The sequence below is a fragment of the Taudactylus pleione genome, unplaced genomic scaffold, assembly GCF_031769625.1.
Source record: "Taudactylus pleione unplaced genomic scaffold, aTauple2 ptg001115l, whole genome shotgun sequence".
NCBI classification, from domain to species: domain Eukaryota; kingdom Metazoa; phylum Chordata; class Amphibia; order Anura; family Myobatrachidae; genus Taudactylus; species Taudactylus pleione.
Genome location: NW_028285516.1, coordinates 64,043 through 80,000, shown reverse-complemented (window position 1 = coordinate 80,000; position 15,958 = coordinate 64,043). Strand labels below are relative to the sequence as shown.

Sequence of the window (15,958 nt, the reverse complement as noted above, 5' to 3'; positions counted from 1 at the left end):
TACTGATTGGCTGCCTCTGCTTCCTGTCTCATTGCTGTCACTGGCTCCTTGTGCACTGATTGGCTGCCTCTGCTTCCTGTCTCATTGCTGTCACTGGCTCCTTATGCACTGATTAGCTGCCTCTGCTTCCTGTCTCATTGATGTCACTGGCTCTCAGTGTACTGATTGGCTGCCTCTGCTTCCTCTCTCATCGATGTCACTGACTCCTTGTGCACTGTTTAGCTGCCTCTGCTTCCTGTCTCATTGAATTCACTGGCTCCTTGTGCACTGATTAGCTGCCTCTGCTTCCTCTCTCATTGATGTCACTGGCTCTTAGTGTACTGATTGGCTGCCTCTGCTTCCTCTCTCATTGATGTCACTGGCTCTCAGTGTACTGATTGGCTGCCTCTGATTCCTCTCTCATTGATGTCACTGGCTCTCAGTGTACTGATTGGCTGCCTCTGCTTCCTCTCTCATTGATGTCACTGGCTCTCAGTGTACTGATTGGCTGCCTCTGCTTCCTCTCTCATTGTTGTCACTGGCTCCTTGTGCACTGATTAGCTGCCTCTGCTTCCTGTCTCATTGGTGTCACTGGCTCTCAGTGTACTGATTGGCTGCCTCTGCTTCCTCTCTCATTGCTGTCACTGGCTCCTTGTGCACTTATTAGCTGCCTCTGCTTCCTCTCTCATTGCTGTCACTGGCTCCTTGTGCACTTATTGGCTGCCTCTGCTTCCTCTCTCATTGATGTCACTGGCTCTCAGTGTACTGATTGGCTGCCTCTGCTTCCTCTCTCATTGCTGTCACTGGCTCCTTGTGCACTTATTGGCTGCCTCTGCTTCCTCTCTCATTGATGTCACTGGCTCTCAGTGTACTGATTAGCTGCCTCTGCTTCATCTCTCATTGATGTCACTGGCTCCTTGTGCACTGTTTAGCTGCCTCTCCTACCTGTCTCATTGATGTCACTGGCTCTCAGTGTACTGATTGGCTGCCTCTGCTTCCTCTCTCATTGATGTCACTGGCTCCTTGTGCTCTGATTAGCTGCGTCTGCTTCCTCTCTCATTGATGTCACTGGCTCTCAGTGTACTGATTGGCTGCCTCTGCTTCCTCTCTCATTGCTGTCACTGGCTCCTTGTGCACTTATTAGCTGCCTCTGCTTCCTCTCTCATTGCTGTCACTGGCTCCTTGTGCACTTATTGGCTGCCTCTGCTTCCTCTCTCATTGATGTCACTGGCTCTCAGTGTACTGATTAGCTGCCTCTGCTTCATCTCTCATTGATGTCACTGGCTCCTTGTGCACTGTTTAGCTGCCTCTCCTACCTGTCTCATTGATGTCACTGGCTCTCAGTGTACTGATTGGCTGCCTCTGCTTCCTCTCTCATTGATGTCACTGGCTCCTTGTGCTCTGATTAGCTGCGTCTGCTTCCTCTCTCATTGATGTCACTGGCTCCTTGTGCACTGATTAGCTGCCTCTGCTTCCTGTCTCATTTATGTTACTGGCTCCTTGTGCACTGATTAGCTGCCTCTGCTTCCTGTCTCATTGATGTCACTGGCTCCTTGTGCTCTGATTAGCTGCCTCTGCTTCCTGTCTCATTTATGTTACTGGCTCCTTGTGCACTGATTAGCTGCCTCTGCTTCCTCTCTCATTGATGTCACTGGCTCCTTGTGCACTGATTAGCTGCCTCTGCTTCCTGTCTCATTGGTGTCACTGGCTCTCAGTGTACTGATTGGCTGCCTCTGCTTCCTCTCTCATTGATGTCACTGGCTCCTTGTGCACTGATTAGCTGCCTCTGCTTCCTCTCTCAATGATGTCACTGTCTCTCAGTGTACTGATTGGCTGCCTCTGCTTCCTCTCTCATTGATGTCACTGGCTCCTTGTGCACTGTTTAGCTGCCTCTGCTACCTGTCTCATTGATGTCACTGGCTCTCAGTGTACTGATTGGCTGCCTCTGCTTCCTGTCTCATTGATGTCACTGGCTCCTTGTGCACTGTTTAGCTGCCTCTGCTTCCTGTCTCATTGATGTCACTGGCTCCTTGTGCACTGTTTAGCTGCCTCTGCTTCCTGTCTCATTGATGTCACTGGCTCCTTGTGCACTGATTAGCTACCTCTGCTTCCTGTCTCATTGATGTCACTGGCTCCTTGTGCACTGATTGGCTACCTCTGCTTCCTGTCTCATTGATGTCACTGGCTCTCAGTGTACTGATTGGCTGCCTCTGCTTCCTGTCTCATTGATGTCAGTGGGAATTGATTGGCTGTGGTCTATGTATGTATATCAATGATATGTGTTCTAATGTACACCTTATTCGTATAAGTTGCTCTGAGTGTACAACCTCTCCACTAGTAGCAACTTACGTAAGAGATCTGTTTTTTCTGTGTTGCAGCTGCAGCTCTGGTTATTAGATTTACGTATGAAGCCAATGACTGTATTTTGCTGCATAGAAAACGGCCCTTCTTCTGTAAAATATTTTAGTATTTTTTCTTTTAGCACTTTCTTTGAACAGCACAACAAAACCTGCATGAATATGTCACGATGCAAGAGCTAAGGAGGGTATCATTCTTACCCCCTAACAAAGAGACATGCGCAGATAAATAGTAACCAGTTGTGTTGCAATGTTTTTTTTCTTCATTGGAGCACTAAGTAGCATATAGAAATATAACAAATATTATAACTGAAATACAAAGGACCCAGGCTGGGATAAACACGTTATACACTTTTCAAACCAGGATCGCATAATATTGACATTTGCAGTGAATACAATGAAAGCACAAGAAAGGTGACAAAGGCCACAAAAAAAAAAAAATACATTAAATGTGTGAGGGAATCCAGATCAAATACACATCAGAGCTGGATCCAGTGGCGTAACTCCTGGAGACCGTGGAAGTATTGGCCTCCGGGCGCCAGCTATCGTGGGGTGCCAACATTAGATCATACTTATATGGGATGTAGTTATGAAATCCCGACGGGGAAGCCCGACAAGGGATTTAAGATAGGCGGGATTAAGCCTACCTTAATCCCGGTACTGGAATACAGAAGGACGCCAGCCCGAACAAAATAACTCCGGGGTGCCCTTACTGTTAGCTGCAGAGGTGGGGGGCGGGGGGGGGAGGATTAGGTTTAGGCAGTGTAGTGGGGTTAGATTTTGGGGGGAGGTTAGGGTTAGCCGTCACTGGGGGGGGTTTAGGGTTAGGCACAAACAGGGAGGGTTAGGGTTAGGCTACATAATTGAGGGTTAGGGGGAAAAGGGGGGTGGTAAGTATACTTAGCTGACCCCTGTCTGGATACCAACCATCGGGATGCCGCTGTCGGTACTGTGACAGGAGGCATCCCGACAGTCGGCATTACATACCCATTCCTTACTACATGGTGCAGACAGTGTAAATGCAGCCTGTGTACTTGGCTGTGCACTACCGGCAGTGCCGTACTCCACCATTTATACATGCAATTTCACCGGCTGTACCATGTATATATCCCTGCCCCCTCCTGCTCTTCACCTCTTAAGGTGCGTACACATGGGACGATTTTTTGAACGATTTGTCATTAACGACAAATCGTTCTAAATTCGTTCAGTTTCAGAGGTATAACGATGAATGAAAATCACAAAATCGCGCTCCCGTTGGTTGTTTGAGGTTTTCGTTCATCGTCCGAATTTCCTGTCCAACCTGACGATATTGTCAGGTTGAACATGTTCGAGGATGAGGGAGGGAGCCCGGCACTGAATGAAATCGTTCTTGATTTCATTCAGTGTTTGTGCTCAGTATTATTAACAATACTGAGCACACCCCTGACGGGGACACACAGGACGATTTTCGTTTGGGGAGAAAATCGTCCCGTGTGTACGCACCTTTAGCTACGGGAAGGAGGTGAGAAGGGTTTCCTGGGGGGCATGACGGGTTGATAGGGGGGCGGCATCTGGAGACCATGCCTCCGGGCACCCTGTCGGGATTTCCTCCACTGGGTGAATCAGTGGGTTGCCCTCCATATCCCCAAAACGTTTGCTCAGATCTTTATACGTAGAGTTGAGATCGGCTGAATTATCATTTGTTAAACCTCAAAGAAAGACACACGGGGTAGATTTACTAATGTTTCTGAAAACGAAAAAAATGGAGGTGTTACCCATAGCAACAAATCAGATTGTAGCTATCATTTCTATGATGCTATGGGCATCTTTTTTTTTTTTTTTTTTTACTTTTAACGTTTTTGAAAAAGTATCAACTGAGTCCATACAAAATATGTGGAACAGTTTTATCCCTGTATAAAGTGTATCCGATGCTGAAGAGCTGTGATGTGTTTTGTACGTAGTAGTTTATATTTGAGAACATTGTTGGTTGTAACTATAATTATATTGTAGTAAACAGTTAATTTATATTTCGTTACCTTTCGTCTCCGTTTCAGATATGTGGCCTTGTCGGAGAATGAAAAGACTGGATACAAGGCCCGAGAGCTGAAGTCGGTCTACGTAGACGCAGTAGGACAATATCTGAAGCTGATCTTCCATAAGAATTATCCAAATAGATATAACCTGTACAACCAGGTAACCAGGAGGCTGGAGGAGCTCAGTGACATAAACCTAGAAAGTTCTACATACGCATAGGGAACAACATTGTAAAGTGCTAGTGGCAAATTATTATGGTGGTAATAATCTCTATATATAAACTACTAGCAAAGAAAACTAATAATGGTTATAATCCGCTATATATACCACTTAAAAACAGTAAAAGCAATCTGTTAAAAGATGAATTTAAAATGATGGAAAAACTCCCTTTTTGGAAAACCCCCAAGTCCCAAGCATTCAGGCTTACCAAAACAAAAATTCCAAAATAATTCCGTCTATCTTTGCCTTCAAAAAAATAAAATAAGGAAACAAAGGGCTCGATTCAATTCAGTGCGATGCTGAATAGCCCCAGTAGGGGAGCTCCGGGAGCCATTCAAGTCACCGCGCTGTTTGGTCCGACAGTTGCCAGTTAAGGGGCATATTCAATTGCCGACGAAAAGTCCCAGACTCTTCGCCTGATGCACTTTCCGCCTACATTGCTGGTTTTGGGTCCGGAAAAGTATCGAAGCTATTTGGGGTAATTAAATGGTCTCAATAGGTGCTAATTAGCGTATTTGCATAAGGGATGTAGAATAGCATTTAGCAATATTTATTCATCAAAATAATTAGTCCCAGCAAATTTGAGGTACCTGAAAATGGGGGCTAGCATATTTAAAAGTTGCTAAAGTGAAGTTTTAAAAATCATGGAAAATCCACCTGCCGCAAACACCTGCAAAGTAAAAAACACCTGGGGCATACTTGGGGACCCCCCTGGAGTCTATTTCGCTAGTTTTTAAGTTTGTCCCCCAACTTTACACTTTTTCGCCCCAAAACGAAAGTAATTTTTTGGAGTGTTCTAAAGGTTTTTTTGTTACTTTTTTTTTGCGCAGTTTACCTTTAGGGGACTGTACCAAGACTGCAGGTGTGTTGCCGCAACTTTGCACCCCAAACCCCCAATTCTGCACTTTTTTCGAATCTTTTCCGCTGGTTACAAGGCGCACACTTTTTTCACCGGCGAAAAGTCTTTGCAGTTGAATATGGCAGAAAGTTCCCGACAGGCGAAATGACGTCATCGGCGAAAACTTTTCGCCGGCAACGACTTTTCGCCTCCAATTGAATACGGCCCTAAGTCAGAGAATGCCGGTTTTCGCGACTTAACCTGGGTGTTTAGTCTCGAGAACCGGCATTCTCCGACTAAAGTACCAGCAACATTAAGCAGGAAAACAGCCGCGCGGCTGGCACTTTAGTCGGATTTCTCCTCACATCCTCGGGAGTGTGAGAAGAAATCCTTTAGTCGAACCAAACAGCGCAGTGAATTGAATAGATCCGGGAGCTCCCTCCTGGGGCTACTCAGCATTGCGCTGAATTGAATTGAGCCAAAAGTATTTAATTTTAATTAAACTAATTGTGGAATCTGAAATATCTCTACATTTCTTCTGGATTATGTATGTAGCCTGTTTTTAGTACAAACTATTCTGCATATATTATATATTCTCCTTAATTTGTTTTTCCAAAACAAGACTTGATTTTTTTTTCCTTTATTTTCGCATTAGGTTGCCCTGATTGCAATAAACATAATTGGTGACCCAGTGGATATTGATGAGGATAACACGGTAAATGCGGATTGTTTCTCATAGATTACATACTATATATTACGTGCTATAGATTACTTTCTTAAAGACTGTCTAAAAGTCTAAATCCATTATTTAAGAAAATGTATATCAAATGCTATGTATACATTTGAGGGGTCCTGGATTATCTAGCCCATAGCCGCACAACATACACCTACTGTAAGTAGGATTTACATCACTAGTGTGACAGATTTATACTGTACTCTGCTTTAATATTTGAGTATAGTGTTCCCGCTGTTTTAGCGGGGCGCAGTTCCCTACCTGATTTGAATGTGCTAAAATGTGCCCTGCCCTTATGAGGGCGCCTCGCTGAAATAGCTGTCCCCACTCGTGGACGACAGTGTCCCACGGGGAGAAGGGATTTCCAATTAGACAATCACTGGCGATTGTATAGGGGCCGTCACACAGCGGGGAGAGCTTGGGGGCAGCCCAGCATCTTTGTGTATGCTGGACACGCCCGCTACAGTGATGAAAAGGTAGGGGTGCATCTCAAAAACATTTCCCCTTTTTGAGTGATCACGACCCTTTTTCGGGAACCTGCAGTTGTGCCCTTTTTAGGTAACCGCCCTGCCCTTTGCCTTCTTTAGAGTGAACACTAGGATTAGTATATTGTGACTGAGAAAATAATGTACATGTCACTGCTACTCTCTAATACTACATTTTGTGGAAGGTTTCCTAGATAATACATTCAGGAGGATCCTAACGTAACACAAAGCTGACAGTAGACATGGACCCATATGTAATAACCTGCGATTTGCAGGCATCGGCACCAGATTTAAATCGACAATTAGTTTTAAGGCATAAAAATCCAAAGTTTTGTTTTAACACTAAGGGTCGGACGAAATTAGCAGCGATAATATCGACCGATTTTCGCTGATTTTTTGCTGATATTAGATAGACTGAAACAGGCGAAAAGTGTTCTCCATCTCAGACCAGGAGAAAAAAAAAAAAGCAAAATCCCTATTTTTGCCTAAAAATGTGGGGATTTCTTTCAGAACCCTTTGGACCCCCCCAAGGATAAATTACCCCAACATTTTTTCGTAAATTGCGTACTTTGGTGGAAAACGACTGGTCAAATTGTGGGTGAAAAAAAAAATAAATAATTGAAAAATGGGTTTAACGTATTGGGTCTGGTTTTTCAGGGGGGGGGGCCAAAAGTGTTTTAAACATCACACGTGGCTGGCGCAGGCGTTTTTACCGTTAAATGTTTAAAACACTTGTCGCATCCATACAGCCCCCCTAAAAACCAGACCCAATACGTTAAACCCATTTTCAACAATTTTTATTTTTTCACACAAAATTTGTCTATTCGATTTTCGCCAAAGTACGCAACGTACAAATTTTTTGGGGGTAATTTATGCTTGGGGGGGTCCAAAGGGTTCTGAAAGCAATCCCCACATTTTTAGGCAAAAAAATAGGGATTTAGCGGGGTTTTTTTCTCCTGGTCTGAGATGGAGAAAACTTTTCGCCTGTTTTTTTTGCGAAAATCAGCCCTTTTCACAGCTAATTTAATACGGCCCTAAATGTAGTGGCTGCCTCGCTGGAATAGCACCTTAGCCCACAAATCGTGGGCTATTATATTTTGGCCAAAGTGTTGGGAATAATAGAATGTAAGCTCTTTCGAGCAGGCTCTCTACCCTCTTGTGCTTCTCCTTACTTTACTTTCATCTATTTCTTACCCCCCACCAGGGCACCTAACACTTGGTTGCTTTGCTCTGTTGCATATCTAGGTGTTATGGTCACTAATGTAGCAATGTAGAAGTGAGTTTTAAAAGTGATGTTGCCCATAGCAACCAGATTCTACTTAACATTTAACTAGCACCGTCTAGAAGATAATAGCTAGAATCTGATTGGTTGCTATGGGCAAAATCACTTTTAAAACTCACTTCTAAAAACTCACTTTAGTAAATTTACCCCTAAGTCACTTGTCAAATTATTTGTTTATGTACTATGTAAGGCGCTGCGGAACACTTGTGGCGCCGTATAAATAAAGGATAATAATAATAAATGCTGATTTAAATAAGTCACTTGTTGGTACTGATCTCTCATTTATATTTTGTTTACCAGCCATCCCAGGATAAACTTATTGACCAGTACCTGGGGAATAGCTCAGAAGACACAGCTATTGATTCATCTTATGCTGGGTAAGTTGGACAAACTCAGACCTACGTCATTTACAATGAAAGATAGATGTAGGTATCATCCCATATCTTTTTTAAATAATATAGCATCTTCTGTGAATTGGTATTTTTATACAGATTTCACCTCTGCAGTGGTAGCATATAATTATTATGCCCTTTTAATATGGAAAAAAAAAATAGGCCCAGTATTGGGACAATTCTTATGCTTTGAAAAGTATCTTTGCATATCAGGGAAATGTTTGCAGATACATTTTATCTCACTGGTATATGGCGTAAGGGGATCTCTCTGTAGAAGAGGAACTATACGTTTCGGTGATACAAAATCTTTTATTTTGCGTGGCGGAAAAGCAACCATTTTTATGTACATACAGCGCATCCCCCTACCATTCCTAGGATAATAGATAATCCTGCCAGCGGCCTTAGAATGAGCCAGGTGTTTTATAAAAGATAGACAGTCAAGGTCGACGATGTATAGGTCAACACCAAATGGTCGACAAGCAATAGGTCGAAAGGTAAAAAAGGTCAACACAACAATGGTGACTTTTTTTTTTTTTTTAAGCCTAACCCTAAATGTAATTCTCTCCCAAGTGCCTAAACCTAGCCCTCCACCTAGTGCCTAAACCTAGCCCTCCACCTAGTGCCTAAACCTAGCCCTCCACCTAGTGCCTAAACCTAGCCCTCCACCTAGTGCCTAAACCTAGCCCTCCACCTAGTGCCTAAACCTAGCCCTCCACCTAGTGCCTAAACCTAGCCCTCCACCTAGTGCCTAAACCTAGCCCTCCACCTAGTGCCTAAACCTAGCCCTCCACCTAGTGCCTAAACCTAGCCCTCCACCTAGTGCCTAAACCTAGCCCTCCACCTAGTGCCTAAACCTAACCATCTCCTCTGGCAGTCTAACCTTAACCCTCTACCTAGTGCCTAAACCGAGCCCTCTACCTAGTGCCTAAACCGAGCCCTCTACCTAGTGCCTAAACCGAGCCCTCTACCTAGTGCCTAAACCGAGCCCTCTACCTAGTGCCTAAACCGAGCCCTCTACCTAGTGCCTAAACCGAGCCCTCTACCTAGTGCCTAAACCGAGCCCTCTACCTAGTGCCTAAACCGAGCCCTCTACCTAGTGCCTAAACCGAGCCCTCTACCTAGTGCCTAAACCGAGCCCTCTACCTAGTGCCTAAACCGAGCCCTCTACCTAGTGCCTAAACCGAGCCCTCTACCTAGTGCCTAAACCGAGCCCTCTAGCTAGTGCCTAAACCGAGCCCTCTAGCTAGTGCCTAAACCGAGCCCTCTAGCTAGTGCCTAAACCGAGCCCTCTAGCTAGTGCCTAAACCGAGCCCTCTAGCTAGTGCCTAAACCGAGCCCTCTAGCTAGTGCCTAAACCGAGCCCTCTAGCTAGTGCCTAAACCGAGCCCTCTAGCTAGTGCCTAAACCGAGCCCTCTAGCTAGTGCCTAAACCGAGCCCTCTAGCTAGTGCCTAAACCGAGCCCTCTAGCTAGTGCCTAAACCGAGCCCTCTAGCTAGTGCCTAAACCGAGCCCTCCCCCTAGTGCCTAAACCGAGCCCTCCCCCTAGTGCCTAAACCTAACCGTCTCCTCTGGCAGTCTAACCTTAACACTCCCCCAAGTGCCTAACCATAACTTTAAAATTATTAGAAAAAAAAAAAACCAAAAAATCATGTCAACCTTTTTTATTTTTTGTTGACCATTGGTGTGTAAGCCATTTGAACCTATCGTCCTTTTGTCCGTTGTCATTCGACCTTTAGTACATGTCAACCTATTGACTGTTGACCATCCGGGGTTGACCTGTACATTGTTGATCTTTTGTTGTCGGCCCGTCATCTGTATACTGAATGAGCCTTTATATGTTATTTCTATCCAACTGATAATTCAGTGCACACTGTTGGGGCGTTTTGTGATGTGAATTGTTATTCAAAATAACGTATGGTCACTGATCAGTAGGATCCCCTGACCTCACCGTAAGTAATGGTGGGTTCCCAATTACAAGTTTAGATATGCTGAACACATGTGGTCCAGTATGGTTACATTCTACTGTGAATCGATATACAATTGATTAAGCTTATTGTATGGTTGCTTCCAAAGTGTGCATACGCCAGTCACGCTGTAATAGACCTAAAATAAGAGGAATACAATTAGTCTGTGCACATCCCCATGGTAAGCCGCCTTTGTGTAGTGGTTGGTCTGGATCATAATTTGTGCTAAATATTACTACAACATAGGAACGGTTTGTTACCAAAGACCCACGGATGTGTCCTCATACACTATTTCTGCAGTGGTGCAAAACAGCCCAGGTGCCAACCGTGCGACTTGGCTTGCACCGATCGTCTTTTTCGCCCAAATGTGTGTCTTAGTCACAATGCACAAAACCGCTTCAGTAGACTCCACTAAAAATCTAATAAGCGATACTTATATCTGTGTGCGGCTGAGTCTGAAAGTACACAACTCGGTGCAGCTCAGTTGCACCAGGCTTCATGTGCCGTATGGCGTGTTGAAGCTGGTTGAATAAGGACACACCTTTACTCCGTACAAGGCTGTTTGGTCAGTAGAACATCCAGTGCACGTCTTTCACTGTTTCTGTTCTGTATGGTCTCTGTGTGGTGTTTTACTCCAGCTATCATTCTAACTCCTTGCTACATGCTCCTTCGTCCCCATCTACACCATCTGTGTCAACCCAGTTTGTCTTCCCCCACCTTTTTAGAATGTAAGCTCTCACGAGCAGGGCCATCTACCCTCTTGTGCTTCTTCTTACTATAGTGTCATTTACTTCTTACTCACCACTAGGGCACCTAACACTTGGTTGCTTATGCTCTGTTGCTTATCTAGGTGATATGGTCGCTAATGTAGCAATATATATTATCCATGTCCTGTATTGTATTGTTCTGTAAGTCACTTGTATACAATTTGTTTTTGTACTTTGTAAGGCGCTGCGGAACACTTGTGGCGCCATATAAATAAATGATAATAATAATAATACATACAGCAAATCTGTTGTGGCATCTTTCATTCAAGTGTAATCTGTTATTACAGTAAGGTGAGGGCACACTCCTCAAAGTTGAAGAACGCCCTCTTACCATCACCACCACCCAATTATTGCATCTTCCAATATGATCTTGAATGTGTTGTTTGGCATAAAAGCTACAAGGGGCAGTAGAAGCGCCATGACTATGTACAAAGGTCAGGACTTCTCTAAGACAGTATTGTGCCCTGTTCCTAGTGTGGAGAGGTGAATGATGTGTAATTGTGTTATATGCTCCTGTAATATAGAACTTACCCGGCATAGGTCAACCTCATCTGTGAATGTAATCTACCCTCTCTATTTATTTCTCCTTGTCTGGGTGACACCCTGTACAGTATTTTCCATGTTATATTGTAGGTCGGCTTTTGTGGGAACAATGTTTACCCAAGGTTGGTTGTACTTGTACCTAATGTGTGCCAGGTTCAACCAGATAAGAGCGACATTGTAGTACAGGTTGAGTCTCCCATATCCAAATATTCCGAAATACGGAATTATTTTGGAATGACTGAAATAATGAAACCTTTGATTTATGATGATTCAATGTACACAAACTTTGTCTAAGGCACAAATTATTAAAACTATTGTTTAAAATTACCTTCAGGCTGTGTGTATAAGGTGTATATGAAACATAAATTAATTTCATTTCTGTACACAAACTTTGCTTGAGCCACAAAATTATTAAAAATATTGTATAAAATGACCTGGAGGTTGTGTGTGTATAAGCTGTATATGATACATAAATGCATTATGTGTGTATTTTGGGGTCTCATGCCCAAGATATTTCATTATGATATGCAATTATTCCAAAATACGGGATATTCCGTTATCCAAAATACCCCTGGTCCCAAGCATTTTGGATATGGGAGACTCCACTTGTATATATTGTCAATTGAGTCGACCATTCTGTACATTCACAAGCCAAGTGAATAGATTGTGTTCAAGTAAGCAGGTGCATGTCAGGATATAATAGCTTGCACAGCGCTATAGTGGTGAAGAATTTCACAAAACCATTACCATAAAATTTCTATTTATTAAAAATGCATATAGCAAATACAGTATTGTCAATTTACACAAGCATCTGACAAATATTTGACAACCTTATAAAAAAAAAAGATAAAAATTAAATACTTAATAGCAGCTTATAAATATAGCATACTTATAGCCACAATATTGGGTAACTATCTAAAAAATTTGTATATATAAAAAATATAGTGATCACTATAGAATAGAACAGTATCCTTAATATCTACATTATTGATATTTATAGAAGGTTACCCAATATAGTGGCTATAAGTATGCTATATTAATAAGCTGCTATTAAGTATTTAATTATTATCTTTTTTTTTTTTTATAAGGTTGTCAAATATTTGTCAGATGCTTGTGTAAATTGACAATACCGTCTTTGCTATATGCATTTTTAATAAATAGAAATTTTATGGTATAGGTTATGTGAAATTCTTCACCACTATAGCGCTGTGCAAGCTATTACACTCTTTTTGACTATTGGGCTGGCTACCCATCCACAGCTGCTCTTAGAGGTGATTAGGGAAACGCCTGCCTCCCAGCGCCTAGTGAAAATATCTAGCACGTCGGGATATATATGGTGCAAAGTTGGCTGGTTTAAACCAAATGCTTGTTTTGTTTAAAAAAAACACACTTGTTTTTTTGTATTATGTTATGATTACAGGCACAGCGCCATGACTTCTTAAAAAAAGCCTATTATAAGGGAATTCCTCTGGTAGTATTCCACATTCTTGTTGCTTGAGGTCTTCATTTGAGTGAGCTGAACCAATACAGTAAATTCGTGCACACAACAGAGAAATAAGGAGGGTGAACCAGATCAGAGAGGTATTAAATCTGCTTAGCATCAACTAAGACTCCAAAAACTCCTCCCGTAACAATCATATAGGACAGGAGAAAAACACAACTAATATTCTCAATCTTAAAGGGTAAACAACATTAAAAAGGCAATACACAGAGAAACACTTATGGTTTAATCTCCTTCATGTCTATATCAATTCAAAACCTTCAGTCCTACTTAGATGAGTGTAGGGAATAAAGACTTAAGGCTCATACACACGGGACGATGTTCTGTATGAACGATATTGGTAAAAGATTTCCTTTGAACTTTCTGTAGTGCAGGACAAACGAGATTGGTTGTACACACTGATAGATATCTTTAAAGATATCTTTCAGTGAAGTCATCCTGCTACATGTCTGAACACTCAATTCTTGACGATATCATCAGATTGGCCTGCACGTACGGGCGACAAAAGACATCATTAACAACCCGCGGGAGCGGTCTTCGTTGGTCGTTCACTACATACGCACTGAACGATATATCATTGAACGATATCGTTATCGTCCATTTCGTTCAAAAAAATTGTCTAGTGTGTATGCGGCTTTAGGGGGGAATTCATTCAGCCCCGATAATTTTACGGGCAAATAAGACTGGACTTACCGTATCTTTCTGCCTTCGGGCAATTCAATTAGGGTACATATTGACATTTTCAGAACTTCGACATGTGAAATGTCAACATCCGGGTTAGGCTGCAAGGGGAGATTAAGGTTAAGCTGTGGGGGAGGGTCTGGGCTAGGCTGTAAGGATATAAGGGATAGGGTTAGGGTTAAGGATAGGGTTAAGTTAGGTACACTCTATGGCAATCACTCGGCACATCAGATAAACTCTCCGATCCTAGGAGTGATTATGTGATCAGTGTATACCCTGTACACACTGTGCTATTTCTAGCTCAGTATGTACGTTCTCCAAGGGATCGGGAGATCGGGAATCTTAAATATTAAACTGCTCATTAGATGCGACCTCCCGATCCGGCCTTTTGCAGGAGCTTTTTTAATGCATTTATTGTTTAGCGCTTATTCATACACACCTATACAATTATCGGGCTGATCAGCCGATATCGGGTAATAGGCCTGATATTTGTATAGGTGTGTACATAGCTTAAGGCACTAGGGGTAGGGATTAGGAGTAGGGGGACTATTTACCAGAACGCTGGAGCATCAGATGACTCCTCTGGAAGTGACGGTCACATGTTATCTGTAGGAGCACATGCCCTGTGATTATAATGCCACCTCATTATGGAGATCACTTTGCAGTGTGCACAGGACTAATTGATTTTAGTTATGTAGTTATTACTCATGTCTTCAGTAAGGTAAATGCGTCTCTCTTTTAGTAATAAATCCCCATTCTCTCTAGTGTATCTGACTGCATTACTTTATTAGTACATCAGCATCACCATGTATTAAAGTGTCACCTCCATTAGGTTGCATAAAATAAGGTAATGCCACTTAGTTATGCACTGAGGCCCTGATTCAGAGCCGGACGCTCTGACAGAGCGCTCGCTCTGAATCAGGGCCGGGCTATTTTTTTTTTTTTTTTTCCGAACAGCCTCTTGGCCGCTCGCATAGCTGTGGGTGACCACCCACAGCTATAGCGAGCGGGCAGGAAGATGGTCGTGATGGTCAAGACCATCGCGACCATCGGGCTTGCGACGAGATCCTTGTGGTAGGGTCTCGTTGCCGCAAGCCCCAGAGTGCTTTCGGCTCTAACAGAGCCAAAAGCACTCCCACTGACATCACTTGTGATGTCAGTGGGGCCGGCCCCTGATTGAGTACTAAAACACGCCTCGTGCTTGTGTATCCTACATCCATTAGGTGTACACACAGTCACCGGCACGCCTGGTGTAATTAATACTGTTTTGTATGTTTATTAGTGGATGATAGACATAAAGAGCCTGATTGAGAGACAGAGAAAATCACAGAAATAAGAGCGCTTTGCACCTTGATACAACTGTTACACTGCAGGTGGGGACAGATGTAAAAGGTGCATAGAGATTTGCAGTATAGTTGGATACGACTAGTATCCAGTGGCGGATTTTGCCTAGGTGCTGCGAGGCTGCAGCTTCCCCCAGTAAAATCCGCCAGGCACCGGTGGTCGTATCCCATCTTAGCTATAGATTTCATTGTAAGAAAACAAATAAGCCACCCAGTGTGTGTTAGCTACAGATGTATCCTCACACATCTTTGCTGAAGTCGCACCAAACAGCCCCTCTCTGTCGCACCAAACGGCGAAATTGCTCGGTTTTCAACAAAAAAAGGTGAAATCGGGAGGGGCAAAAATAGGTGAAAAACTCTGGAAATTGCATCCATACGCCCAAAAATGGCTGATCTACATCAGAAATTATTTTAGAAGTGTACGATGGGCCGTAATAAAAGTATTTTGGGATCTTAAATTGCGGCAGTTGGCGGTAATTTGCGTATACGGAAAAAACGTAAAAAAATTATAGAAATCTATTTTTTTTTCCAGGAAATTACTGTTCCACGTAAATTAGGGATACGTTAAAATGGGTGCAAGTATACTTTCGTGTCGTATAAGCGTAATTTTAAAAACTGTTAAAAAACCGCCTGCTGTGACCACATGCGTTGTTTAAAACACTTGACGCATCCAAACCACCCCCCTGAAAAACCAGACCCAATACGTTAAACCTATTTTCAACTATTTATTTTTTTTCGCCAAAGTATGCAACTTAACGAAAAAATTGTGGGGTAATTTATCATTAGGGGGGGTGTTAAAAGGGTTCTGAAAAGAAATCCCCACATTTTTTTTTTGTCCTGGTCTGGGATGGAGAAAACTT

The 15,958-nt window shown here is 42.9% G+C and overlaps 1 protein-coding gene across 1 annotated transcript in view; it reads left to right on the top strand.

Annotated features, from left to right (window-relative positions):
* CEP104 (centrosomal protein 104) overlaps window positions 1–15,958 on the top strand; it is an 85,499-nt gene that overhangs the window by 12,393 nt on the left and 57,148 nt on the right. The window contains exons 4-6 of the mRNA XM_088461852.1: window positions 4,370–4,508; window positions 6,062–6,121; window positions 8,207–8,283. Of these exons, the coding sequence (XP_088317978.1) occupies window positions 4,370–4,508; window positions 6,062–6,121; window positions 8,207–8,283 (276 nt within the window). The remainder of the gene's footprint in view (window positions 1–4,369; window positions 4,509–6,061; window positions 6,122–8,206; window positions 8,284–15,958) is intronic.